Raw genomic sequence first — 25,857 nt, 5'->3', positions numbered from 1 at the left:
TCAGTGAGACGGGCAGGAGGTACAGGGGGGAGGCGGGGTTGAGGGAGAAAAGAGAGGGGGTAGAGAGGGGAGGGAAAGGTCACTGGGAGCCCCCGGAGCACTATGTCTGTGGGGACGTCCTGTCTGGGGGTCACGTCCTCCTAGGGAGGGTGGGAGGCAGCCTCCTCTCCTGTCTCCTTGGAGGAAGAGCTCTCGAAACCTTCTCCTCTCACCTGCCCACCCAGCTGTAGGCTCCTGGAGGGCAGCCTGGTCTTTCCCCAAACACGTCCCGCCCCCAGCCAGGCCCATGGGGCTCCGTCAGGGCTGCACGATGCCCTGTGTCTGGAGGACTGAGGCGGGCGTCCCCAGTCGGCCCTCTATGGAACAGGGAGACTGGGAGGAGGTGTCTCTTGTGGGGCAGGGACGTCCCTGCCCAGCTACCCCAATATCGGATGGGACCCCACCAGCCCCATAAACAGGCTGACTGGGGTCGGCCGTGGGAACAGGGTGTGGTGCCCCTCCCACTCCTGCGGCGCTGCCCGAGGGGCCCCTACACACTCTCTTGGCCCTCTTCCTGCTGCAGGAGAGCGGTCAGCTTTCCCAGGCCCTACGCCTTGCAGCACGTGCACATGTGTTACGCCCACACAAGCGCCCCAGGCTGTGCCTCCCCAGAGCGGGGGAACCACATTCCCTCCCTGGCCCAGCACCCATGTCAGGCAGCCAGTAAGGCTCCGGCCCTACTGCACCCCTTCCTCCCTTCTGGGCACAAATGCCCTCTCTATTTCTATAGGCCCCAGGACCTTCACACCACCTGATCTGGTCACTAAGGAAGTGGCCAAGTCCCCAGCTCAGGGCGCCCTTTCCCCGGTGCCCCTCCTCTGCTCCCACCAGGTCAAGCCCAAACTGGAACCCTGGTCCCCCTGTCTCCTCACAGCCCCTTGGAGGGGTGAAGTCCACGAACTTGGGCCTGGCCATCCCCTCCACAGGCTTGTTTCCAGTGCTGTCGGGCTCCAAGCCCCAGAAGGCACCACACTTCTCTGCACTGTGCGCTCTGCAGGCTCCTCGTCCCCGCCTCTGCTTCCTGCTCCATCCTGGCGGGCCCTTCCAGCGGCCCGGCCCAGTGGCCTCAATTCTCCCTTTTCCAGGCACAGTCTACACGTCCCCCTCTTGGCAGATCCTTCTCCAATCTTCCTGCGACTGCTCCCGACTGCTCCCGACTTCTCTCTTGGGTTCCAGAGCCACTTTCTACCTCCTCACCAGTGGCCCTGCCCGAGCGCGTGGGCTGTGGGAGTGTCTATGTGGACCTGCCAGCACCTGGAAGCCAGCAGGTGCTCGGTCACCTGGGCAACCCTTGCTAGCTAATTGTCACTCCAGAGTCGCGCTGAGGAGGAGCGAGAGGACTTCAGAAGACAGCGTCTCTTGGAGAACCAGGGGCTCACGGCTGAACCAGCAGCCTCAACACACCGGGGGCGGTCTAGCCGTAAGGCTGGGAGGGAGACCAAGTGGTCCTCCGGCCAACAGGCCAGGAGCAGAAATGCAAGTTCAGCTGAAGCATCAGGCGGCTCTGGACAGACCCACGGGGAGGGGACCATAAACATGACATTTCCGTGGTCGGGGGCCCTGCCCTCTCCCGTGACAGCGAATGTCAATGACCATCTGGATGGCCCGCCGCACTGGGACCCCAGGGCCCCCGAGACCCATCCTGGCTTAACCTCACAGGACTGATACTGCAACGGGAGAAACAGATGGACCGAACGTCAGAGAGAGAGACTGGGGAGGGATCCGGGTGGCTCACTAACCTTGAAAATCTGATGCTCGCTTCAGGCTGATGGGGGATTTGGCTCTCTGCAGCTGGAATAGGGGGGCGGGGAAGGAAAGAGACAGAGGACACAAATCAAACAAGGCCTGAGACACATGTCACTGGAGCTAAGGAAAGAAATAAACTGAGGCAAGCCCACAGCCCGCGGCCACTGGAATCACGGGGGGCATGCCGCCCATCCCCGTGGCCCGGCGGCCCCTGACAGGCACCGGCTGGTGCGGACAGGCTCGGCCTGAGGGCGGCAGTGGCACGGGGCTCGGAGGGTACAAGAGCCCAGAGGGGCAGAGGCGGCGGGAGCGTGAAGCTGGGCAGAACCAGGACGTGACATGGGGTGACTTTGGGGGAAGGACAGGGGCTGGTGGGCCCCGGGCTGGCCTCCCCGCTCTGTGTGTGTGAGTGTGGGGAGGTCAGAGGCAATGTAGGGGCCCTTGTGGGAGACCGTCTCATTCATTCATTCATTCACTCATTCATTCATTCATTCCTCAGCAGATGGACTGCACGAGACACGGAGCATGGACGACAGATGAGAACTGTCACCCAGCTCCTCGCAGGCCGTTCACACTAATGAACACGGGATAGGCACTCAGGACCCATTTGTTGAACAAACGAACAAAACTAATAATGCTTACTTCATTCTCTCTTCCTCTCTCTCTCAACTTCCACTACATTCATGAGGTAAGAGAATGGTTAAAAAAAAAAAAAAACAGGAAAAAAGCATGACCTGGCATGATTTCCGTTCATAGGGCTGAAACATGTCCAGTCGCATCTGGGGTCTGAGTCCCGCCCCAGAACCATGAGCCACGTCCTCACCGGCCTGCAGGGCCCCCGGCTCCCCGCCCGACCCCGCAGCAGCACCCCGCTTCCGCCGCCCTGCCTCACAGCAGAGGGCTCCCACCCCCACCCCCACTCACGCGAGCAGGCACCTGGATGCCTTTCAGGTTCATTCTGCGCTTGGGGGGGTGGTAGGGCAGGAAGTATCGGCTGTCCTCCGGCGACTCCTCTGAGGTTGAAGAATCATCAGCCTCCTGACCGTTGGTCCTGGGGCTGCTGTCCCCGAAGTTCTGAGAGATGATGGTCACTGGTAGGTTCCTGGGCAGACTCTGGCGGCAAGGAGAAGCCGCGTCATTGACGGGGAGTGAGGAGCAGCCTCTGGACGGGCAAACGGCTCTGCTGCCGGTGCTGCTGATCCCTGGGGCACCCACGCCTGAAACTCAGGACGGCCTGTTCTTCTCTCCTGACCCCTGCGTCCACCAGGACGCCAACATCGTTCTAAATTATGATCGATTCATCAGTGAAAATAAATGAACTACTACTTGGTAAGATCTTACAAACATAACATTGACCAAAAGAAGCCAGGCTCAAGAGACCACCTACTGCAGGATCCCACTTATAAAAAACTATGAAAGAGGCAATAAAACTGACCTACATCATAACCAGGATAATGGCTACATTTGAGGTGAGGGAGTAGTAATGCGTAGGAGGCACAGGGGTTGCTTCTAGGGTTCTAGTAATGTTCTATGTCTTGATCTGGGTGGAGGTTACATTAGTGTGCTCACAATTAAAATGTATTGAGTTGTTCGTGACAACATATGCTCTTTTTAATATACATGTTATTCTCAATAAACCAGTAAAAAAAACCTTAAAGAAAAAAGAACTTATCATCCGAGCTCCAGTGTCCTCCTCACAAGCCTCCTGACCCCATCTCCCTTCCGCCAGGGGTTGGGAACAGGCCCCGTGTCCTTTGTAATAGTAAAGAGATTGCCTCCTGGCTGGACTTGGCCCCTTAACTGGTATGCCACCATCAGATCGCCAATTTCTAGCCTTGTGCCTAAGCTACAAATATAAAAGATATTACCCGGGGATAAGGGGATAGCTCAGTGCCAGAGCGCATGCTTAGCACACACAAGGCCATGGGTTCAATCCCCAGCACCTCCACTACGTTGTTGTTTAAAAAAACAAAACCTAAGAAACTTTACTTTGGGGTGGGGAGGGTACAGCTCAGTGCTTAGCATGCGTGAGGTCCTGGGTTCAATCCTCAGCACCTCCATTTAAAAATAAAAACCAAAACCTAATTATCTCCCTTGTCCAAAAAAAAAATATTGCTGAATGACTGAACAACCATGGAAACAGTGCCAGGTACCGTCCTGAGTGATTCACCCTGTTGTCTGAAGCTGAGGCTCAGGCCCGTTATGTAACTTCTTGATGACCCCTGCAAAGCCACATAGCACCCTCATGCCACACTCGCTCTAGGCCCAAGCTTTGGGCCTCACTCTGCCGCACAAAATCCTTCATGGTCCGAGAATAACTGACAACCAAACTCCTCAGCCTACAGGCCCACCCTGCCCCTGCTGCTGCCCCCACCAGCCACACCTCCCGCCTGTCCCTGCCCCCCCGACACACGACAGAGCTGCCTACCGTGGCCTGTTGACCGTGCACCCAGACCCACAGCTGTGAAGGGGATACCATCTGCCTTGACGGCAGCGTCTTTCACGTCTGAGGGCCTGGGGCCTCGCCGTGACACGTTCTCTGAACCTCCTATCGCCCGGACACGGCTGTGTCCTCCTAGGCACCAGTGACTTTAACGGGAGTGGGCATCTTAAAGCCCGTGACCATCCAGGTGGGTCTCAGGAAACCCAGTGGGGGGCTGACGGCCGTCAGGGGTCAGCTGAGAGGGAGCTGAGATGGCCTAGCCAGCGGGCGGCCAAGCCAGGGACCTGCCCCGCACCTTCCAGCTTCAAATGAGCGGCTGGTACTCGTCACTACCCAGACGCGCGTCCCAGGGCGGGGCGCGGCCCAGGGCGGACTGCGCAGGCGCGGCGGGGAGGCGGGGCCCCGCCCAGCCCCCCCGCCCACCTGGTCCAGGCTGCCGCTGTCCCTGGAGAGGCGCCGCAGCTTGCTTTCCAGGTTCACGATGCAGGCCTCCCGCCGGACCATCTCAATCCTCATCTCGTCGTTCTTCTCCTCCAGCTCGCGGATCTGCTTCCTGTACTTGTCCTTCTCGATCAGGCACTGCGAGTACTGGGTCTGGGCTTCGTCCCGGGAATGGAAGGCCTGTGGGGGACGGGGAGGGAACAAGGCGGCCGCTTGGCTTGCTCGCCGGACACACCCACATCGGCTCAGGACGCGCGCACCCCAGCCACGTGCCGGCCACGCTGTCCGCGGCCCTTCTCTGACCCTGACTCTGGGGCATTTCAATCTCTGCCTTCCTCAGTAACACGTGTCACAACCCCCGTCTGTCCAGCCCTGGCTGTGGGCCGGGCTCCGTGCCAAGGGCAGAGCCCACTCTCTGCCCTGCAAAGTCGTGCTGTTAGCACTGTTCCCACTGCACAGATGAGGACAGTGAGGCTTCCGGGGAGTAGAAGCCTGTCTGCCGTCACATGTCTGAAGAGTGACAGGGCCTGGACCTGGTCATCTTACTCTAAAGACCAGGCGTGTGAGGACCATTCTCTGTCCTATGAGCTGCTGGAGCCGAGCGCAGGCCCCCATGCTACTCAAGTGCCTGTGAATTCCAAAAGCCTTTTGGGATACGATTCATTTTTGGAAGAGAAACAGGAAAGATGGATTCATGAGTAGTCCCCGCAGAGTTAATGCCACTCCACTGGACAGAACACCCTGACGGACCCCAGTGGCTTGAGCCCACAGCCCCGTGCGCAGCAGCAGCCAGGCAGGCCTGTACCTGGTCGCGCTCCCGCTCCACCTCCTCCAGCTGCAGCATGACCGTGTTCATGCGGTGCTTGTACATCTCGCAGTCCTTCCCGAGGGTCGAGCACTTCAGCTCCAGGTCCTCCTTCTCCTCCAGGTACTGTGAGCAACAGTGGGAAATCTATACTCGCCTCACACAGTCAGCAAGTCAGGGCTGACAGCTGTTTTCCACTTGTGTCTTTCTACTGCCTGGCCAGAGCTGGATTGTCCCTCCCTACAATGCCTGACCTTCTCAGAGTCAGCTCTCTGATCAGAAGGGACCACGGCAGTAGGCTAGTCAATCAACTGAGATTTGCTGCGGACCTACTATGTGCCAGGGTGTACAGCAGGGAACAGGGCATGCACTGCGCAGGCCCTCCTGTGGCCATCGGTCAGGAGGGGAGACAGGGCCGCACTGACACTGACAATTATTCCCAAGTAACTGCCAGGTTCTGTGCTGATGCACGGGGAATTCACACCAGGGGTCAGACCTAGTCCCTGGAAGAGAGCGCGGGTCTGGAGGTCCCACCAACACACATCAGTGCACAGGGGCCCTCAGCCCAGGGCACCGGCTGGGCGGATGCCGCCCGAGCAACCCACCTTGTCTCGCAGCTCCTCCGCCTGGCGGGCCTCCTCCTGCAGGTTGTAGATCTTGTTGACCAGCTCCTGTCGGTCCTCCAGGGCCTCCTTGCGGTCATGCTCCAGGATGTCCAAGATGGCCTTGTCGGAGTCCGGCAGGCTGCGCTTCCCGGCCTGGACGGGCGGGTGGGGACGTTTAATGATGCTGGGGTAGAGATGGGGCAGGGAGCAAGGTGGCAAACGGAGGGGCCCGTAACACACACTGAGAGAGCAGAAGGTTTTGTGCCAGGGACGCAGGGTCCTTAAGCAGCTTATTACTTATGACTTTTATCACCTGGAAAGAAGCATCAAACCCACTTCTGCTCAGAAACGTCCCGATGCCTGTTGTGCTGCCCCTGTTCTTGTCAGAGCCGACAGCAGCAGTAGCTGCTCCTCCAGACACTTTGCAGGTGACAACCAAGAATGGTTCATCTGCTTTCCAGATGCTCCCCCTGAAATAGCAATGTGTCTGCTCCGATCGAACTGGGACCCAACCTCTGCTCTGAACCAGACCCTGGCACACCAGGAGCAAATCCTGGCGGGCGGGGGTCGTTCTGGGGGAAGGGCGGGGCGCCTTTTCTCTCTGCTGCAGATGAATTCTGGGATGTTCTCCCTCCACACCCACAGATGACTCACTGATGACAAAGGTGAGGAGGTGCTTGAAGTTTTAACATGTCACATGGGGCTGAGAGGTGAGTTTCTTGGAATCTGTAAGGGCAAGAATGTCTCCTAGATGTACTTTGCCCACAGCACCTGGGGCACTGATTTGGTGTGAACGGTGATTTTTCACCGAGTGCTTCAAGGAAGGGAACAGTGTCACAAGTATTACGTCACAGAAGGCAGTCTCTGAGAAGTGGGGGTGGGGGTCACCCCGGTGACAGGAGTAAAGTAAGACGCCCAAGGATGACATGAATTATCTGTTGTCCTGCAGTCAGCACGGGCCTGTGCGGCGCACATGCAGGCAGGCTGTTGGTCCCCACCCCGCCCCTGCCCCGCCCCTCCCTCACCTGGATGATGGACTGCAGCTCCTGGATTTTGGTCTTCAGCATCTCATTCTCCCGCTCCAGTTCCAGAACCTGCTCCTTCTTGGGCCGATTCTCGATGTCATTCTTCAGTTTCAGCGACTGATTCCTCTCAAGCTTGCATTCCTCCTCCATCTTATTCAACCGATGCTTGAGCTGGTCGATCTGGAACACCCCCCAGGGTGCCGAGGGGAGAATGCCGCAGGCAGGAGACACTCAGAAAAGGCACTGCCTCCCCAGATCCCGCTGAACTTCCCAGCGTGACCTCTGTCAGGTCCCCCTCTCCCCTTCCTCCAGTCGGTGACCGAGAAGGGCTCAAAGAAACCTTTTGCAGTGAAACAAACCACCATCTCCTTGCTGAGGAAGAGAATAGTTCTAAAGCAGTTATGTCCGTTTAAAAGCCCCCTCAGGCAATTTCTGTGTGTGTGTGTGTGTGTGTGTGTGTGTGTGTGTGTGGAACAGGTTACAGATTAGGATAAAAGATACCCAAGCTGAGTATGAGTTTCAAACTCTGATCCTCAAAGTTAAGGTTTCCCAGTAGAACCCTGGTGTCATCAAAGTGAGTAAATAGATGGGGGAAGGGCGTCTGGGCCCCACCCTGATTTCACGTCCCAGAGAAGCTCTGCCTGCACGTGTTTTGGCCTCTTGGGTTTCACACAAAATTTTATTTGAACCAATGGCACTGCTGCTAAAAGAACAGCCTGGGATCTACTGGACTGTAGGTCGACAGGATCTCTGGCTTAAAGGACCTGCCCAGACTTAGTGCTGAAGGAGTGGCTTCCTGGAGGAGGCAGTTACTATCCCTGGAAATGGGACAACTGGAGATGTGCTGAGTGTCACCCTCAAGAGGTATCAGAATTGGGACCAGAAGAAGACCTCTTAAACCTCCATGACTAAGCACGTCTGCTTCCCCAAACTGATCAGTCTTGGCAAAACACTCAAAACAAGAAGATTGTTTTCAAGGGCGGCAAGGAAAGGGGCACCAAAGTGGTGAGTGTCCTATTTCAAGTCTAGGCTTATGGGAAGAATGTCTCAAGAAATCTGGCAGGTAGAGGGTGGCGGCTTTAGCAAGGAAGGGACTGTGGCTGTGCCTCGGTGGCCTGAGGGAGGGAAGAAAGAAAGAGGAAGGCAGGGAAGTAGCCTGGAGCTGAGGACTGATCCAGGACTCAGCTGGCCAGATGCTCTTTCAAGTTCTAGATATGTTTTCTCACTACTGACATATGTCCAGGAAAACAAAAAACAGGTGAAAGTCTTAGGAGGGAAAGTTCTAAGTCTCTGCCACAGGTTAGTTTCCCCAAATCCTAGATAAAACAGCACAGAAACCTTTCCTCCTAATCATGCAAAAACAAACAAACAAAGCAAAACCACAAACAAACAAAAAAACCCTCTCCAGCATCTTGGAAGATGAACCCAAGTGTCTTGTTCTGGGTCCAGATCCCCAGTCCCATCCAAGTGGACATGAAGCAGGTGCTTCCTGGGTCAGCTGTTTTGCCAAAGACTTCTATTTCAGTATCTCAGCAATCCTAAGGCACAGGAATTAATCCCATTTTCACATCACTGCCATTTACAAAGAAGGGAACTGAGGCCAAGAACCAACTAGGCGCTAAAGCCAGAAGCCAGATTTGAACTCACATCCAAAGAATTTAAAAGCTAATATTCTTTATAGGAACACTCTGACTCAATTCACCTGAATTCCACTGGATTGTTCACTAATCTGTCTGCTTCAACTAAACTGAAAGTGACCTGAGCAGAAATCAGGTTATTTATCCCCGTGTCCCCCACAGTGCTTAGCACCGTGCCTTACACATGGCAGGCGCTTCATAAATATTCTGAGAGTCTGTTTTCCACCCAGCAGCCAGAGTGGTCCTTCCAGACATAAATCAGTTGTCACTCTCAGCTCTCAGTCCTTCAGTGGCTTCCATCACAACTGGAATAAATTCCAAATTCTTACCATGCCCCCATGATCTGGACCCTGGCCAGCTCTCCATGAGGCTTGCTCATTTGGCTCCAGCCCCACTGGTTCTCTTGCCGTTTCTCAAAAACACCGAGCACGACCCCTACCTGGGGCCCTTGCATTTGCTCTCTGTGCTTCCCCTGAGACTTGCTTGGCTGGCTTCTTCCCTTTCTGCAGATCTCTGCTCTTGTGTCCCCTTCTCCGGAACCTTCCCCGACCATCCGATTTAAAAGAGCATTCCTCACGCACCATCTGCACTCTTCTCTCTTCCTCATAGCACTTATGACTACCAGGTATTGATGTATTTGTTTTCTGATTAGAATGTGAGCTCCATGTCAGCAGGGCTTTGGTCTTGCACCCCTGGGAAAGTGCCTGGTGCAAGGCGGTGCACAACAAGTAAAAGGAATGAACGAGTTAAGCCAATTCCCTTCTCTCCCTTTTGGAGGTAAACTCGTTAATGATGTCCATCATTTGGCTACTGGACTATGCAATGATAACTGTATTGACGATTCCATTGTGTCATGCTGGGCTTTGTGGATACAGCTGTGAAGGGCCCAGTCCTGGCCTCAAGGACCTCGTGACTCCAGGGACAGGGGCTGCACCCATCTCCTCGGTGATTTTCCTGACAACCACAACTGTCTGCGCCCCTGGGTCCTCCGTCTCCCCTCTCACCCGGCGCCCTGCAGGGCCCGTGTGCCGCGCGTCTGGGGGATACGGGTTCCGGAGCAAGAGGGAAACCCCACTGGGTCCAGGCGCGCATGTCTGCACATGCGCACGTGGCTCCACGGGCTCCCGACTGGGAAGCCCAGCCCACCGGGACCGTGTGCGCACGTGCACAGATGCACACGGGGGAATCGGGGGGCCCTGCTGGGTCGGCGCGCGCACGCGCAGAGCGGATCACGGGCCCCAGCCCCCCGCGCCCTCCAGTCTCCTCCACCCGGCCAGGGGTGACGCCCGCGCGTGCCCGCCTGCTGGCCTTGGCCCCAGCGGCCGCCGCCAAGCCCCCGCGCGCTCCGGCCCGGCCGGCCCGGCCGCGTGCCCCTCACCTCGAGCTGGAGGTCCCGGCTCCGCATGACCGCCATGTTTTTCTCCTCGCTGAGCTGGGCGTAGCGCATGGCCAGGTTGTAGTTGTCGTCCTTCACCTTGACCAGCTCGTCGTTGTAGCTGTCCCGCTCCTCCTTCATCTTGTAGTACCGCTCCTGGAAGGTCAGCAGCTCCACCCGCGTCAGCGTCAGCTGCTTCTTCTCGTCCTCCAGCTGCCGCGACTTGGCCAGCAGCTCGCACCGCTGCATGTCCTTGGCCTTCATCTGCTGCTGCAGCTTGATGACTTCGTTCATCAGGAAGTGCGTGAGGCCCTCGTGGCCCTCCTCCACTGTGGAGAGGGGGCGCCCAGTCAGGCCCGGGGACTGGGGAGGGGGAGAAGGGGGTTCCAGACGTGGGGCGGGGGTCATTCGTTCACTCATCACTCACCAGCCTTTTACTGAGCTTTTACTACCCATTAGGCACTGGGGATTCAGCGCGAGTAAGACAGCCTTGCTCCCGGGAGAGCTTACAGTCAGGTAAGGGAGACAGACCTTAAAAAAGCAGATGATCACACACAAGCCCAAGTACAGATGGAGAGGATTTCACCAAGTAAAGGTAGGGGGGCCATGAGCGTGTGTGACAAGGGGACCAGATCCAGCCCAGTGGACAGAGGCACTAGAGGACTCCCGATGGTTGAGCTGAAGCGCTGAGGAGAGAAGACACATTCTAAGAAGGTGGAACAACGTTGCCAAGGCCTTATGGGGAGGAAGGAGGAACCTGGCACATTTCAGAGACGAAAGAGGGAGAAGACAGAGAGAGAGAGAGGTAGAAAGGTGAGGCTGGGAGTGTCCTCAGGAGCTTGGCCATGTGGGGTCCTGGTGGGCTGCACCTGGGTCTTTGGATGGAAACAAGGGGAAGCCACTGAAGGGTTTTAAGTGGTGGGGCGGGTAACACGAGGAGCTGAGAAATCCCTGGTGCTGAGCAGGAATGGATGTAGAGGGTTGAGGGGGTTGCAGGGTCTCCACCAGGGTAGTGCTGTAGATGGAGAGAAGACTGATTCAAGAATACTGAGGAAGGAAGATTAAGATACGATGACCATAGGCTGTGGTTCATGGGATACTGGCAAGAGAGAAGGCAAGGCAAGGACAAGATCCAGGGGGCAGTTTGAATTTCTGTTCCACCCCACCAGCATTCATGGGGGATGTCCAATGAAAACCCGCTTCTCCTGGCTCTTGCTTCAGTTTGCTCCTCTGTCACCTACCTTTCATCAATGGGCAGAAATAAGTGGTTGACAGTTCACAAGTGCCACCAGGGCACTGTCCTGATGTCACAGATTCATAGCCTTAGAACTGTCCCACCACTGGACACACACACACACACACCCCTCCTACCACAGTCCAAATGCTCCTGATGACAAACCACTTACCCACAATGGTGGAGAACCTCCGAGTGGGCTCCTTCCCGGTCACCAGCTTGTACAGTTCTGGGTAGTAAAACTCCAGGCTCTCCAGGAAGACCACATAGCCCCTTTGCCCCTTGGTGTGCAGGATGTCCAAGAGTCGGCCTAGAGCAAAGTCAAAACCACTCAGTGAGAAGAAGAGTGCGTGTCTGATTGGATGCAAGTCTCCAAGTCCAGTCTTAGCCTGGCTCACATCCCTCAGTACACTCTTAAGAAGACAGTCTTACTGCGTCCTGTCACTACTGAGTTATATCTTGGAGGCCAGATGATGTAAATCAAAGTGCCAGGCCCTCAGCAGGGATTCAGTGAGTGTCAGTTTCCTTTCTCCAAGAAATTGGTAGAACCAGAATAAATGGAATTGCAGCCATAATAGGAAACCACTGGCTTTAAAGCGCATCCCAAGTGACCACAGCGCAAATTAACCGTACAAGCGTCAGCTCATCTGTGATTGAGGGAGGGTGGAAGTGCAGCAGCAGTTACAGAATAACATATGGTTCTCTGGGATTCAGACCAGGAAGACAAATATTTGGGTGGGGAGCTAGGAAAAGTCACAGGAAGCAAGGACAGCTCCATGTTCTTCTGTGGGGTCATCACATGGTCTGGAAGCATCTAATCTAAATGTAATTTGCCTGGCAGTTTTCAATTTTTATCCTACTGGTTCCATTTATTGTTTACTTCTCTTGTTCCTTCTTTGAACATTTTATTTTCAGCTGTTTCTTCCCTCGAGGTCTTAAAACTCTACCTTTCCCACAGGATAGACATAATAAATAAATTTCATCTTGTGTCAACTGACTGTCAGAGCTGCCTCGAGCACTGTGCTGAGAAGGGTCCTAAGGTTACATCCAAGCTCGGCAGGAAAGCATGCTGCGCTTAGTGATGTCTGTCGTGTGTGCAAAAGACGGTCACAGCATTATGAGCTGCTTATCTCCAGTCATACTGTGGGCAAGTGACTTTCAGACCTTTAAAACTGTGAGCCACAGAAAGAAATGTATTTAACACTGTGACCTCATGCTTACACACAAAGAAAAATGTACAAACCTATATGTGTACACACACTCACAGACGTATACAAAACCAAAACAATGTTCACAAACCACACTTACTACCTTTAATGAATGTGATAACGTGTCGTGGACCCCTAGGCAGTCTGGAAAAGCCTACAGACCCTTTATCAGAATAATACTTTCAACCATCTGTTCAAATGCATAGGATTACAAAGGGAACCAATTATAATAAGGTACAGTTATCAAGTATTAAATTTGTGATTCAGTACGAAATGGGCTTCCTTATTAATGCATCAAACCCCAATCTCTTGGCAGGTCTAATAACCACTATAATTTCAAGGGGAGATGAGTATAAAAGTATTCTGGAAGGTCTGTGACAGCTGTAATGTGACAAGAAGAGATCTGTAATGTTCACTGTTGACAAAGACACAGGTACCGCTGATCACCATCGTTCGTAACTAAAGGGGACGCTCAGTCTCAGTGAAGGACGGTAAAATAAAGACGTAACCCTCCGCCCCCTTCCAATTTCATGGACTCTCTCTACACATGGACAGCTAGGTGGGGGAGCAGGGGTGGACGGAGGTCTACAGACCCCAGTTACAAAACCCGTGACTGAGAGAAACTTCATTCTGCTACAGCAACCGAAGCTGCTGCAAGAGGTAGCCCACCCTTTCTGCCAGCGCGGCCCCTACGGTTACCTGCCCGGTTGATCTTGGACGGCAGCATGGGAGCGTTAAGCACTTCATCTTCATCTTGCTCATCGATGACCTTGCACTGGCGCAGGTAGGGGGTGAGCTTGGCCGGGTTGATGTAGCGACTCAGCATGTGGCGGTTACACTCCACATTCTCCCACAAGGCGTCCTCCTCATCCTTCAGCGTCTCCGTGTAGTCGTCCATCTCTGGCGCTCCTCCTTTTAGACATAAACCCCAACAAGATTAACCAAAGAGCCCCACTGGACCAGCTCTGTAAACTTTAGAGAGATCTCCAGTATATACTGTTCAGTTTAAAGAAGTAGAGAAAAGGATAGTCTTTTGTCTTTTAAGAAAGGAAAGGATATGAACGTAGGCATGTATTTCTTTATGGGCTAAACATAAATGATGGAGAAAGCCATAAAATAAAAACAAAACCTTTATGGAGAGAGGGAACATTTTGCAGTTGGGGTGTATTCTTGCATCTACGGTTTTATATCTTATTGAGGACTTATCTTTCCAAAAACAATATATGCTGTTACTTTTTGTTTTACAGTTTCACATAAATGGTGTCAGGCTGTATGCATTCCTGTTTCCTTTTCCAACTTGTTCTACCTGCATTTGTTGAGATTTATCTAGGTTGATACATACAAACCTATTTCATTCATTTTTAAAAACAGCTTTGTTGAGATATAATTCGTGTACCATACAATTCACCTTTTAAAGGTGTATAATTCAGTGGTTTCCAGTATATTCAGAGTCATGCAACCAGCAACACAATTAATTTTACATTTTCATCAGCCCCCAAAGGAACTTTATGCCCCTTAGTAGGCGCTCCCCATTTCCCTCCAGCACCTGCCCCTCCAGCCTTCGGCAACCACTAATCTACTTTCTGTTTCTATAGATTTGCCTATTCTGGACATTTCACATAAATGGGATCACACACCCGGTGGTCTTTCGTGACTGGCTTCTTTCACTTCTCACTGTGACTGCACGTTTTCAAGGTTCATCCATGCTGTAGCATGTTTCGGCCCTTCTTTTCATTGACAAATACCTTTTCATCGTGTGGATATGTCACATCTTGTTGACCCATCCGTTGATGAGCACTTGGGTTGCTTGGCTGTTATGAATGATGCTACTATGAATTCATGTCCAAGTTCTTGTGTAGACACGTTTTTATTCTGCAGATATGCAGAATTGGAATTGATAAGCCATCTGGTGACTCTCTGTGTCACATTCTGAGGAAGTGCTAAACGGTTTCTCAAAGTGGCCACACCATTTTGCATTCTAGCTAGCTTATCCACTAACTTATCCTAACTCAGTCACATTATTCTAACTTACCCACATTCTTGTACACTTGTTATTGTCCATCTTTTTTTTATTATAGTCAACTGAATGGGTGGGCAGTGGTATCTCACTGTGGTTTTGATCTGTATTTCCCTAATGACTCACAATGTTGAGCATCTTTTCATGTGCATATTGGCCACTTGTGCATTCAGAAATGTCTATTCAAATCCTCTGCCCATTTTAAAATTGGATTGTTTGTCTTTATTACTGAGCTTTGGAGTTTTTTATGTGCTCTGGATACAAGTCAGATGTACGATTTTTAAAAAAATTTATTGAGTATAGTCAGTTACAATGTGTCAATTTCTGGTGTACAGCATAATGTTTCTGTCACACATATACATAATTAATTTTTGTAATGGGTTACTGCAAGATGTTGAGTATAGTTCCTTGTGCTATACAGAAGAAATTTGTTTTTTAAATCTATTTTATATATAGTAGCTAATATGAGCAATTCTCGAACTCCCAGTGTCCCCCTTCCCATCCCCTGCCCCTCCCCTGGCCGTAACCAGAGCTTTGTTTACTAGCTGTATGTTTTTCTCCTATTGTGTTGGTTATCTTTTCATTTTCTTAAAGGAATTTTCGGTAGCACAAGAGTTTTTAATTTTGATATAGTCCAGTGAATTTTTTCTTTTTTCACTTGTGCTTTTGGTGTGTATCTAAAAAACCATTGCTTAATTGAAGGTTATAAAGACTTACATCTATTCATTTTTCTAAAAATTTTATACTTTTAACTCTCATATTTAAGCCGATGGTGTATTTTGAATTAATTTTGATATACGGTGTGAGGTAAGGGTCCAGCTGTGTTTTTCACATGTGGATATTCAGCTGTCCCAGCGCAATTTGTTGAAAAGATTATTCTTTCCTCATTGAATGGTCTTGGCACCTTAGTCAGAAGTCAACTGACCGTAAACGTAAGTGTTGGTTTCTGAACTCTCAGTTCTATCCCACTAGTCTGTCTGTCTGTCCTTGTGCCTGGACCACACTGTCGTCATTGCTGTAGATGTGTAGTTAAGTTTTGAAATTGGGAAGGATGAGTCTTCCAACCTTGTTCTTCCCTTTGCAGATTCTTTTGGCCATTCAGTGCCCTTTGCAATTCCATATGAATTTTAGGGATCAGCTGGCCAATACCTGCAAAGGAAAAGTAGCTGGGATTTTGATAGTGAATCCACTGAATACGTAGATCAGTTTGGAGAACCTTACTAATTAACAGTTGCTATGCACAACATGGATAAGGGGTGTGTTTCTATTAATTTAGATCTTCAATTTCTTTCGGCAATGCTTTATGGTTTTCAGTGTGCAAGTCTCACACGTCTTTTGCTAAATCTGTTCTTAAGAATTTGATTCTGTTTGATGACAGTGTAAATCTGAACTGTATTCTTAATTTCCTTTGCTGATTGTTCATTGCTAACGTATAGGTATATAGCTGAGTTCTGCATATTGAGTTTCCATCCTGCAGCCTTACTGAAACCATTTATTAGTTCTAAAATTTGTTAGTAGAATTCCTTATGATAGGATTTTTCTATATGTAAGATGATGTCATCTGCACTCAGAGGCAGTTTCACTTCTATCTTTTCACCCTGGATGCCTTTTCTTTTCTTTTCTCTAATTTTCCAGGCTGGAACCTCTAGCACAGTGTTACATGGAAGTGACAAGAGAGGACGTTCTTACCTTGTTCTTGACGTTAGGGAAAGCGTCAGTCTTTCACCATTAAGTATGCTGTTACTCGGGTAAGTGTATGTATGTTTCAGATGTCCTCTGTCACGCTGAGGAAATTCCCTGAGTATTTTTGTCATGAAAGGATGTCTGATTTTGTCGATGACTTTTCTGCACCCACTGGGATTACCGTGTAGTTTTTGGGTTTGATTCTGTTAATATGGTATATTACATTGCTTGATTTTCAGGTATTCAACACATCTTGCATCCTTGCTATACATCTCTGTGAGTTACGGACTTGCTGGATTTGGTTTGCTAGTATATTTTTGAGCACTTTGGCGTCCGTATTTATAAGAGGTCCTAGTCAGTGGTTTTCCTTCCGTGTGATGTCTGAATGGCTTTGCTATCAGGGTGATGTCTGCCTCGTTAGAATAAGCCGGGACGTTTTCCTTCCTCTTCTGCCTTTCGGGGGGCTTCTGGAGAACTGGCGCACTTCTGTCTTCTGTCTGGTAGGGGCTGCGCCTGGGCTCGGCGCTTCTTCCTGGGCAGGGTTTTAATTGCTCCTTCCTCGCTTGTTGTAGGCTTGCTCATGTTTCCTGTTTTCTTGAGTCGGTTTCTGCAGTTTGTGTCTTTTTAGGAATTTGTCCCTTTCATGTAAGTCATCAAATTTATGGGAAACTGCTGTTCCTGTTACTCCTTTATTTTTGTTCTGCTTTTTATTTCTGTAAGGCTGGAAGTAATGTCCCTTCTTTTACTTCTCATTCTGGTGATTTGCGTCTTCTCTCTCTTTTTCTCTTGGTCAGCCTGACTGAGGGTTTGTCAATTTTGTTGATATTTCAAAGAACCACCTTTTGGTCCCATTGATTTTCTCTGTTGCTCTTCTGTTCTCTAATTCACTGATGTTTGTCCTAATATTTGTTATTTCCTTCCTTCTACTTGCTTCAGGGTTAGTTTTCTCTTCTTTTTCTAGTTTCATAAGGTAGAAGGTCAGGTTATTGAGCTGAGATCTTTTTAAATATTAACATTTATAGCTGTAAGTTTCCCTCTGAGCCCTGCTTTAGTGACACCACGTAAGTTTTTGTATGTTGCATTTTCGTTTTCATTCATCTCGAAGTAAGTTTTCTATTTTTTGTGTGTGACTTCTTTGACCCACTGGTTTTATCGAAGTGCGATGTTTAATTTCCCCATGTTTGTGAATTCCCCAAATTATTTTGTTACTGATTTTTAATGTAATTCCATTGTGCCTGGAAAACATACCTTGTATCACTTCAACCCTTTTATATTTATTGAAGCTTGTTTCATGGACTCGCATGTGGAGGCCATCCCAGCGTGGGCTTGAGAAGAGCATGTATTCTGCTGCCGTGTGGGGCGTGTGCGCCGCATAGACATGTCTGTTAGGTCGCTCGTTTATCGAGTTGTTTAAATCGAGTATTTCCTTGTTGATCTTCTGTCTGTTGTTCTATCCGTTATTGAAAGGAGGCGGGTAAAATCTCCATCCGTGATTGTTGAATTTTATACTTTTCCCTTCAGTTATGTCAGTTTTTGCTTCAAGTGTTTTGGGGCTGTGTTGTTTGGGTGAGGGTTATAATATTTATAACTGTTACAACTTCCTAGTGGATCGACACCTCAATCATTATGAAACGGCTTCTTTATTTCCAGTAACACTTTTGTTTTAAAGTCTATTTAGTCTGATGTTAGCCACTCCAGCTCCTTTATGATTCTTGTTAGCACAGTGTGTCTTTCCAGCCTTTTACTTTCAGCCTCTTCGTACCTTTGGGTGTAAGCTTTTTCTCCTGTAGACGGTAAACAGGTGATCTTGCTGTTTATTTAATCTAATCTGACAACCACTTAATTTGTATTGGTTTATTCATTTTAAACTGTGTATATATTATTCCATTGCAAAAATAAGCGATAATTTACTAAAATTCCTGGAATCTGCAGATTGATGAGTGTGAATGTATTTTGCATGATGACTCCTGGGTAAGGGGCCTCTAGGAGCTTCAGAATGGGGGCCGGTAGCCCGAAAAACCAAGCAGGTGACTAGAGGGTTATAACTTTCAGCCCCGCAGCCCAACCTCTGGGGAGGGGAGAGAGGCTAGAGACTGAGTCCAGTCACCAACAGTGGATGATTTAATCAATCATGCTTACGTGATAAAGCCCTGGTAAAATTCCCAAACCAGTGGGCTCAAAGAGCATCCAAACCTCTGAATGCATGCACACGGCGGGGGGAGTCACTCCTCAGCTCCCTGGGGACAGGCTCCTGTGCTTGGGACCCTTCCAGACCTCCTCACGTGTGTTTTCATTTGGATCCTTTAAAATAAACTGCTCTACTAAGTAGTGTTTTCCTGAGTTCTGCGAATCATCCCAGCAAATTACTGAACCTGGCGAGGAGGCTGTGAGAGACGCTGTTTACAGCTGCCGACTATGATAGTGCAGGTGGCCCTGGGACTGGAGCTGACGTCTGGAGTGGGGGCTGGAGCCTGTAACCCGTGGCGTCTTTCTAACTCTGGGAAGTTAGTGCCAGAATTGAATTGTTGGACACCCAGTTGTGTCAGAGAATTGGTTGATGCGTGAAAAAATAACACATATTTGGTGTCAGAAAAACACTGCACATTTGGTGTTGGAAAAGTATCACAATACAGTATAAAATCATCTCTGTAATCCAACACCTATAATTATGTAGGGGTGTGTGTGCGCGCGTGTGAAAAGGAGAGAAATAGTGAGGGGGAGGGGAGGGAGAGGCAGGAGGGGAAAAGTTTGAGAGGATGTGGTCACCCTAATCTGATTACATCTAAGAAGTGGAATGAATTCTGATCCGAGGTTAGCGGTCAAGGAGGGCTTGGACATTACACGTTTCAGTGTTCACAACAAACATGCATCAATGTATTGTATAGTTTGAAAACAGAAAAAAAAGAAAAGTGAACAAACATGAGAAGCCAGGCCTAGGGCAACAGATACACCAGTATCCAACGTTTGCCTTCCTACTCATACCCTCTCCGATGGCTGCAGCCCTGGTATCTCGTTTGTATCGAATAAGCGCTCCGGCCACGGCTGACCGACCCGCCCCAGGGGGACCAGCCCCGGCAGGTCGCAGTGGTCAAATCCCCTGGCCTGGGAATTTCATACGAGCCAGAGCGACAGTGGGGCGGGTGAGTGTGCTGGGGGGAACGGAGCTAGCAGGTGGCGTCTGGGTGGCCGTGGAGGCTAGAACTTGGCCACTGTAAAGCAGAGACCAGGGCAGAGAAGGTGTCAGGAGGCAGAGCAAGCTGGTTTGCTGGGTGAAGCTGCAGTGAGAGACCCCCAGGGACCACGCGAAGTGGAAGAAATCATCTCTCTGGGTGGATAACTCAGCTTCCCAACCATGGAAGCCTTGGCCACAGGTGACGTCCGGTCCTTGCTGAGGCCTTCAGTCACCTCGCCATTAGTTTGGGCTGGCCTGAGTGGGCTTGGGCTATGTGCAACTCAAGAGCCTTAAGTAAAAATACACACTTGCTGTATGAGCAACAACTGATGTGAAGAGGTTAAAAATGAGGACGCTCCCTCCGATGAACTGTGCACGGACAGCAGCGACTTTGCAGACAGGAGTCCTGAACTCTACAAGCCCCTTGGCTCACGCAGAGCACCGGCCACCTGGGTCACCTGGGGAGAGACTGTGGCTCAGTGCAACATCACGATGCCCCGACAATCACTCTCTGACATCGCGTCAGAACAGTCATTTCTATAGAGGAAAACACATTTACCTTTAAAGTGCCAACATCCCAAGACCTTGATTGCACAAGTGATTTACTGAATGTGTGGCTGGCACTGCGTTGTTTATACAAGTCACCCCCTGCCCTTCCTGCTTGTGCAATCCCTGTTTTATTCAGGAATCAGGTGGCCTCGTGCTTTTTGGGAGGTTGGGCAGCTTCTAAGCTGCCAGGAGCGGATCTTGTTTGGTCTCTACCAGCGGTGTCAGAATGAGCATTGAAGTGCTTTAGGGCCAGCAGAACCGTCAGGAAAGTCTGCTGGGGGCAATTCTGGTGCTTTCCTTGACCTCTGACAGGAACACAAGGAAAGGATAAGGTCATCGAGCATTGGGATGTTAGCACATGAAGGTATGTGTGATGCTGGGGGTTGCTGCAGCCATCCTGTGACCTGAGGACAGAAGCTAACAGCCCCAGATGACAGAGCAAAGAGATGGAAAGAATCTGGGTCTTTGATGATGTCACCTCCTGGGCACTGAACTAACCAGCACTGGATCCCTCCCACCGCTGGAGAACTTCACATGTAAGATGACATGCTCTTTGCCCTACCTAAGCCGTTTAGAATCGGGTCTCCTGTCACTTGCAGCACAACGCCTCCCAACTGGTAGACGCAGCTTCTTAGTACAGAGACTTGCTAAGCACGGTGAGTGCACAGGAGAACTGAGGATCAGGTGTTAGCATGCTTCTGCTTTGGGGGAGTGGCAAAGCCCTTTTTCCAAAACAGAGATCGAAGGGACCCTTCTACCTTATGCACGAGGAAATCACAGGACCCGATCTAGTCCAAGCCCGCCCCATCAGTAACACCGCGTGCGTCCCGGCCGCAAGCGACGCTGGCGACGCAGGACTCCTGAGCTGACTGCTCGAGTCAGTGCTCCGGCAGTGGGGCCTGTTCTTCCCGGAGGTGTGAACACCCACCCCGCGCCGAGTGCTGTGCTGGGGGCAGGGAATGCAGAGAAGTGGCCAGCGTGGCCCCTGCCCTGTGGGGCACTAGAGTTTGACGGTAAGAGTGGGTGCCTGCACCGCACCTGCGGAAGGGGCAGCGGTGAACCCTGCCAGCGGGATGAAGCGCCCTCAGGGTTGGACAGCTACTGTGTGCCAGCCGCCGTATCAGTCACCTCCTGAATATCCATCCCCTCCCGTCAGTCCCCTTGTGGACTGAACTGTGTCCCCCCAAATCCAGATGTTCAGGCCCTAATCCTCCGCGTGGGTATCTGGGGACGAGGCCTCTGGGACGCGTCAGACTGAGATGCGGTCTCGAGGATGGGGCCCACGACGGGATTAGCACCCTGGAGAGCGTGCTCCCTGTCCGCCAGGGGAGCACATGGCGAGGAGGCAGATGTCGGCCAGTCAGTGAGCTCTCACCAGGACCCAAATCGGCTGGCACTTTGATTTTGGATTTCCAGCCTCCAGAAGAGTGAGAAATAAAGGTCAGCTGTTTAAGCCTTTCAGTCTCTGGTATCTTGTTCTGGTGGCCAGGGCCGACAAAGACAAGGAAGCAGCCCAGAGAACTTGCTCGAGGCCACACGGCGCGTACAAAGCTGGGTTCCCTCCTGCGCCTCCCTGGTGCCAAGGCTCTGCTCTGAGGTTCCTCTCCTTACACGGCAGCTGGCATTTTGAGGGGGAGTTTGCTCTGCAAGCGGAGGTAGATCAGAGCAGCCGAGTGAAGTATTAGCGTTCACACAGCGCAGAAGCTGAGCTGGGAGGAACATGGCTGGGCCACCTGCTCCCACTGGGGGACTGAAGACTAAGAGGTTCAGTGACTCACACACAGGCACCTGTCAGCGGTTGACAGCAGCTCTCGGATTGGACCACACGCTGACCTGACCTAGTAGGAGTGAGCATGGATGTCACACACCACAGCCTTCCCGCCTTGGTGTGATGCCTACAGAAACTAGCCCGTCCATCAGGCAGACGCGTGCCTTCAGCAGTGGCATCGTGTATCCAAGACACCTGGACACCACACGGACGTCCTGACGGTAGAGAAGATAAATAACGTGGAGCACCTCCCTCTGCCTGGAACCCTGCGCTCGCTGCTCCCCCAGCGAGCCTCAGGTCGCCCTCACTTTGTACTGATTTCACACAAAGGAGTGACGTGTGACGCACCTGGCATGTGGTCGGTGCGCAGCAGACAGCAGCTGCCCTCCTGCTCCTGAGCTCTGACTTCTACTCCTTCTGCCTGGGGCTGGTCCTTCCCTGAGCCAGTCTCCTTCTGGATGTGGAGTCGTGATGGCCAGGGTCTGTAAGAGGAAAGATAATCTGGCTTGGCACAAGGGCAGGGGCTGGGAAAGAGAACCGTTCACGGACCAAAGGGGCGCCCTGCTTCAGAAGAGGAGGCCAGACGGTTTGGGGACCTGCGTCTCTCCAGGGAACCCTGCTGCAGTGGACCACGGCCTGCAACTGCTGGGGGAGAAGGGCTTTTGTTCCCACCCCCGGAGGGCCTGGAAACCATGGCCCCAGGTCCCAGGACTCTGGGGGTGGAGAGGAGGCCAGGTGGTGACTTTGGGGTTGCTCATGGCCGGGTGGAGGCACTTTAGGGGTCTTGGGTAGCAGACTGGCAAAGTGGAAATGTTCTCATCAGCGATGAGCTCATCAGGTCGAAAGCATCCGACCACACTCCCGGGTCCAGAAGAGTCCCTTTGTGACAGGAAGGAAGGGGGCAGGGCACAAGCACTGAAGGAAGGACACAGCCACTGAGGACAGGACACACTGGTTAGAGCCAGGATGGTGGAAGATGCCGCTCCCAGTGGACCTGGGGCCTCACTGTACGCTCACTGCAATACAGTAGCTGCCAAGTGACACACCTACAGGCGCCGTGACAGTTCCCAGGCTGATGGTGAAAGGCCCCAAAGTGGGTGGGGCTCCAAGTCCTGAAAAAGCCCTGCCCCTTCCCCAAAACAGTTGGAATAATCCTCTCATTGGTTACCATATGCAATTACCCGGCCGTAAAAACTAGCCACGCCCACACCTCGGGGCCCCTCCCCTCCGGAGACACACCCGTTCAGTCTACGGAGTGTGCATCTCCACGGCCGCGTCTCTTGCCTTCTGAGACGGCCCCCCTCCGCCTATGGAGTGTGTATCTCCCTGAACAAACCTGCTTCCAGTCTGTCACGACTCGCTCTTGAACCCTTCTTGCACGAGACAAGACCCTGCCTCCAGCCACACCTTCGCTGTGCGTTACGTCTCGGCCCCACTCGCCGTGGGTCTGGGCGGGAGCACGCCGTAACCTCCCCAGGGCGGCGTCCTCGCGGCCTCTCCAGGAGCCCAGCCGCGGCTGCGAGTCTGGGGGGAAGGGCCGGTCCTCCTTCTGGAGAAGGGGAGGCGGGGGAGGGGGAGGGGGGAGGCGCACGCCCGAGGAGGCGAGGAGGGGCCGGCACCTGTCCTGACAGCTGCCAGGGTCCCTTGGTGGGGGACGGCACCACTCGGGGTGACGGGGAACCCGGGACGCCATCATTTAATCAGGAACTTGCTTGGTTTTGGCTTTGAGGGTTAATCGCAGGTGACACCGGACCTCCCGGGGCCGACAGAAGCTCTTCTTGTCGGCTGTCAGCTTGGAGCGGAGCGAGCTGCCACAGACCCTCGCCGCGGGGGGCGGCGGCGACGTGCTTCTCTGGAGGACACCGCCTCCTCGGCCTCCTCGGCCTCCTCACCCTCCTCACGGCCTCCCTGCTCCGCGGCTGGGCGGGCGAGGGCTGGGGGGCAGGGGATGTGCAGGGCCGGCCGAAGGCCCCAGCCTGGATCCGCAGGGCCACCCGCAGCCCAAGGAACAGAGGCACAGGGGAAAGACGGGTCTCTGCATTTGCGTTTTTCTTCTTTTAGAATTGGAAGGAAAAGCTTTAAGGAAATTAATTGTCAGAGAGGTTTTTACTGCAGGAAAGGGAAAGCAGGTTTGCACAACGACCTGACGTGCCACAGAGGCTGGGAAAAACCGAGGCACAAGGCACCCAGTAATGAGGCAGGACTCTCTACTTCTGCCCCTGGAATTTTGAGAAGTTGGTCCTAAGGTCGAGGAGAATGTAGAGACTGACTCACAGGTACAACATTCAACTGGGGGAGACGTCAGCCCCGCCCTGCGGTCCGTTTCCTGTGCCAGGCACGTTGCCAAGCCTAGCTGCTCAAGAACCCTCCGAGAGGGGCGGCATCACCACCACCAGCGGCGCCACCATCGCTGAGAAAACCAACCCCGGGAGAGGCCCAGAGCCACGCAACCACCATGGGAGGCAGGGTTTGGCCCTCCTCTTAACCACTGCCACACGGCTCCTAGGATTGCCTTTTCAAAAAAAGTTTTATCTTCTAAATGACTGAAGTATCACAGTAACACACAAGCCTGAGACAGAAGAGAAAGAAAGCTCCAAGATGGTACTCTGGGTAAAAAGAGAAGAGTCGGCTGTTTCGTGAGAGACGAGCTCCCCATCACAGGTGCTGTTCAAGCACCATCAGCCAGCGATCCTTCACCCTGCGGGGAGGCCCATTAGGGGCTCGGACACCGTCTTTGTTGCCCTCCACAGAAGAACAAACAGAGAGGCAGGGATCATTCGATGTTTGAGGAAAGTCTCCACGGGAAAGGAAGAGATCAAAAGAGACAAACTGATGCCAGGAACCTGCAGGAGGCAGACAATGCACAGAATAGGAGAAAACTGAAAAAAACACCATCCGAGAATTAAAATCCATGAAGAGATTAGATGTTGCAGCATAGTTGGGTGCTTTGACAAGGGAACAATCAAAGAACAAGAAAGAGTTCTTAGTGATTAAAGTAGCAGAAGTTGATAGTCAATAGAGAGTCTTGAAGCTAGAGGTGAGGATATCTACCCAAAAGTTAATAAAAAGTTTAAAGAGAAGGAAGATAAGAAAGGGGGGGAGGATGGGAAGTAAGGTCAACTTAGAAGGTCTAATATCCAATAAATAGAAATCTTAGAAAGAGATGACAGAAGTTATGCTTCTTTTCTTGTATATCTTTTGGGGATATGATATCAGTTATGGGATGAAATTATCAGAGAAAATAGTATTAGAGGATTCTCCAAACGTAAAAACGGGAGTCTTCAGGTTTGAAGGGCCTTTGGGTGCTCAGTGTCGGTACAATCAATGGAGAAGAACCTTCTCAGGCTGTCATTCTGAAATTTCAGGGCACCAGGCAGTAAGAGAACCTTGAGAGAGACCCTCAAGGCTTCCTGGGAGAAAACATCAGGTCACATGCAAAGGACCAGGAGTAAGTTTGGCTCCAGATCTTTCAGGAGTAACACTGGAAGCTGGGAGGCAATGAGGTGATGCCTTCACATTTCTGATGGAAAATACTTCTAAACCTAGGATTCTGTACCCACCCAAACTATTACATGTGAAAAGAGAACAATGTTATTTTCAGAAAAGTGAAGACTCTATAAACATTAAGCTCTTGTGCACCTTTTCTAAGAAGCTACTGGAGGATGTGCTCCAGTAAAATGAGGGGATAAAACAATAAAGAGGGAGGTACAGAGGCCAGGAGACAGAGCAGCAAGGACAGTTCCAAGATGAGAGGGATGCAGCAAGAAGGAGCTAGCCACGATTACGGTGGGATCCCAGCGGGACCACTAGAGGGGAGAGTGCCCGGGGAAAACGCTGAATGGTTATCTGACGTATTTGGTAATTTAAGAAATAATAGTATTAGGAAAATGATGGGTCTGAGAGTCAGAAAAAAATTGAGGTCAGAGATGTTAAAAAAAACTCAGCAAACAAACAAAGAAAAAAGAGAGACAATACTAACTTTGGGAAAAACCGAAGAGATAAGAAAGGAAATATAATCACAACATACAACTTGCCTCAACATGGACAATATTTATGCAGTCATGATAATGTAACACATAAAACTGACCTAAATGTGCGGAGAGAATGGAG

General features: G+C 51.6%; 1 protein-coding gene across 5 annotated transcripts in view; it reads right to left on the bottom strand.

Moving 5' to 3' along the window:
- CARD11 (caspase recruitment domain family member 11) overlaps positions 1-25,857 on the bottom strand; it is a 56,164-nt gene that overhangs the window by 15,784 nt on the left and 14,523 nt on the right. For 3 of the 5 annotated variants that reach the window (XM_072943401.1, XM_072943402.1, XM_072943405.1), the window contains exons 2-11: positions 22,096-22,229; positions 13,258-13,470; positions 11,523-11,660; positions 10,120-10,445; positions 7,105-7,284; positions 6,080-6,232; positions 5,475-5,600; positions 4,652-4,849; positions 2,710-2,898; positions 1,779-1,830 (exon numbers count right to left, since the gene is read on the bottom strand). In XM_072943401.1, the coding sequence (XP_072799502.1) occupies positions 1,779-1,830; positions 2,710-2,898; positions 4,652-4,849; positions 5,475-5,600; positions 6,080-6,232; positions 7,105-7,284; positions 10,120-10,445; positions 11,523-11,660; positions 13,258-13,470; positions 22,096-22,229 (1,709 nt within the window). The remainder of the gene's footprint in view (positions 1-1,778; positions 1,831-2,709; positions 2,899-4,651; positions 4,850-5,474; positions 5,601-6,079; positions 6,233-7,104; positions 7,285-10,119; positions 10,446-11,522; positions 11,661-13,257; positions 13,471-22,095; positions 22,230-25,857) is intronic. The other 2 variants (XM_072943403.1, XM_072943404.1) reach the window with 1 other exon arrangement.

Source organism: Vicugna pacos, chromosome 18 (assembly GCF_048564905.1).
Source record: "Vicugna pacos chromosome 18, VicPac4, whole genome shotgun sequence".
NCBI classification, from domain to species: domain Eukaryota; kingdom Metazoa; phylum Chordata; class Mammalia; order Artiodactyla; family Camelidae; genus Vicugna; species Vicugna pacos.
This window is presented reverse-complemented; position numbering and strand designations above follow the sequence as displayed.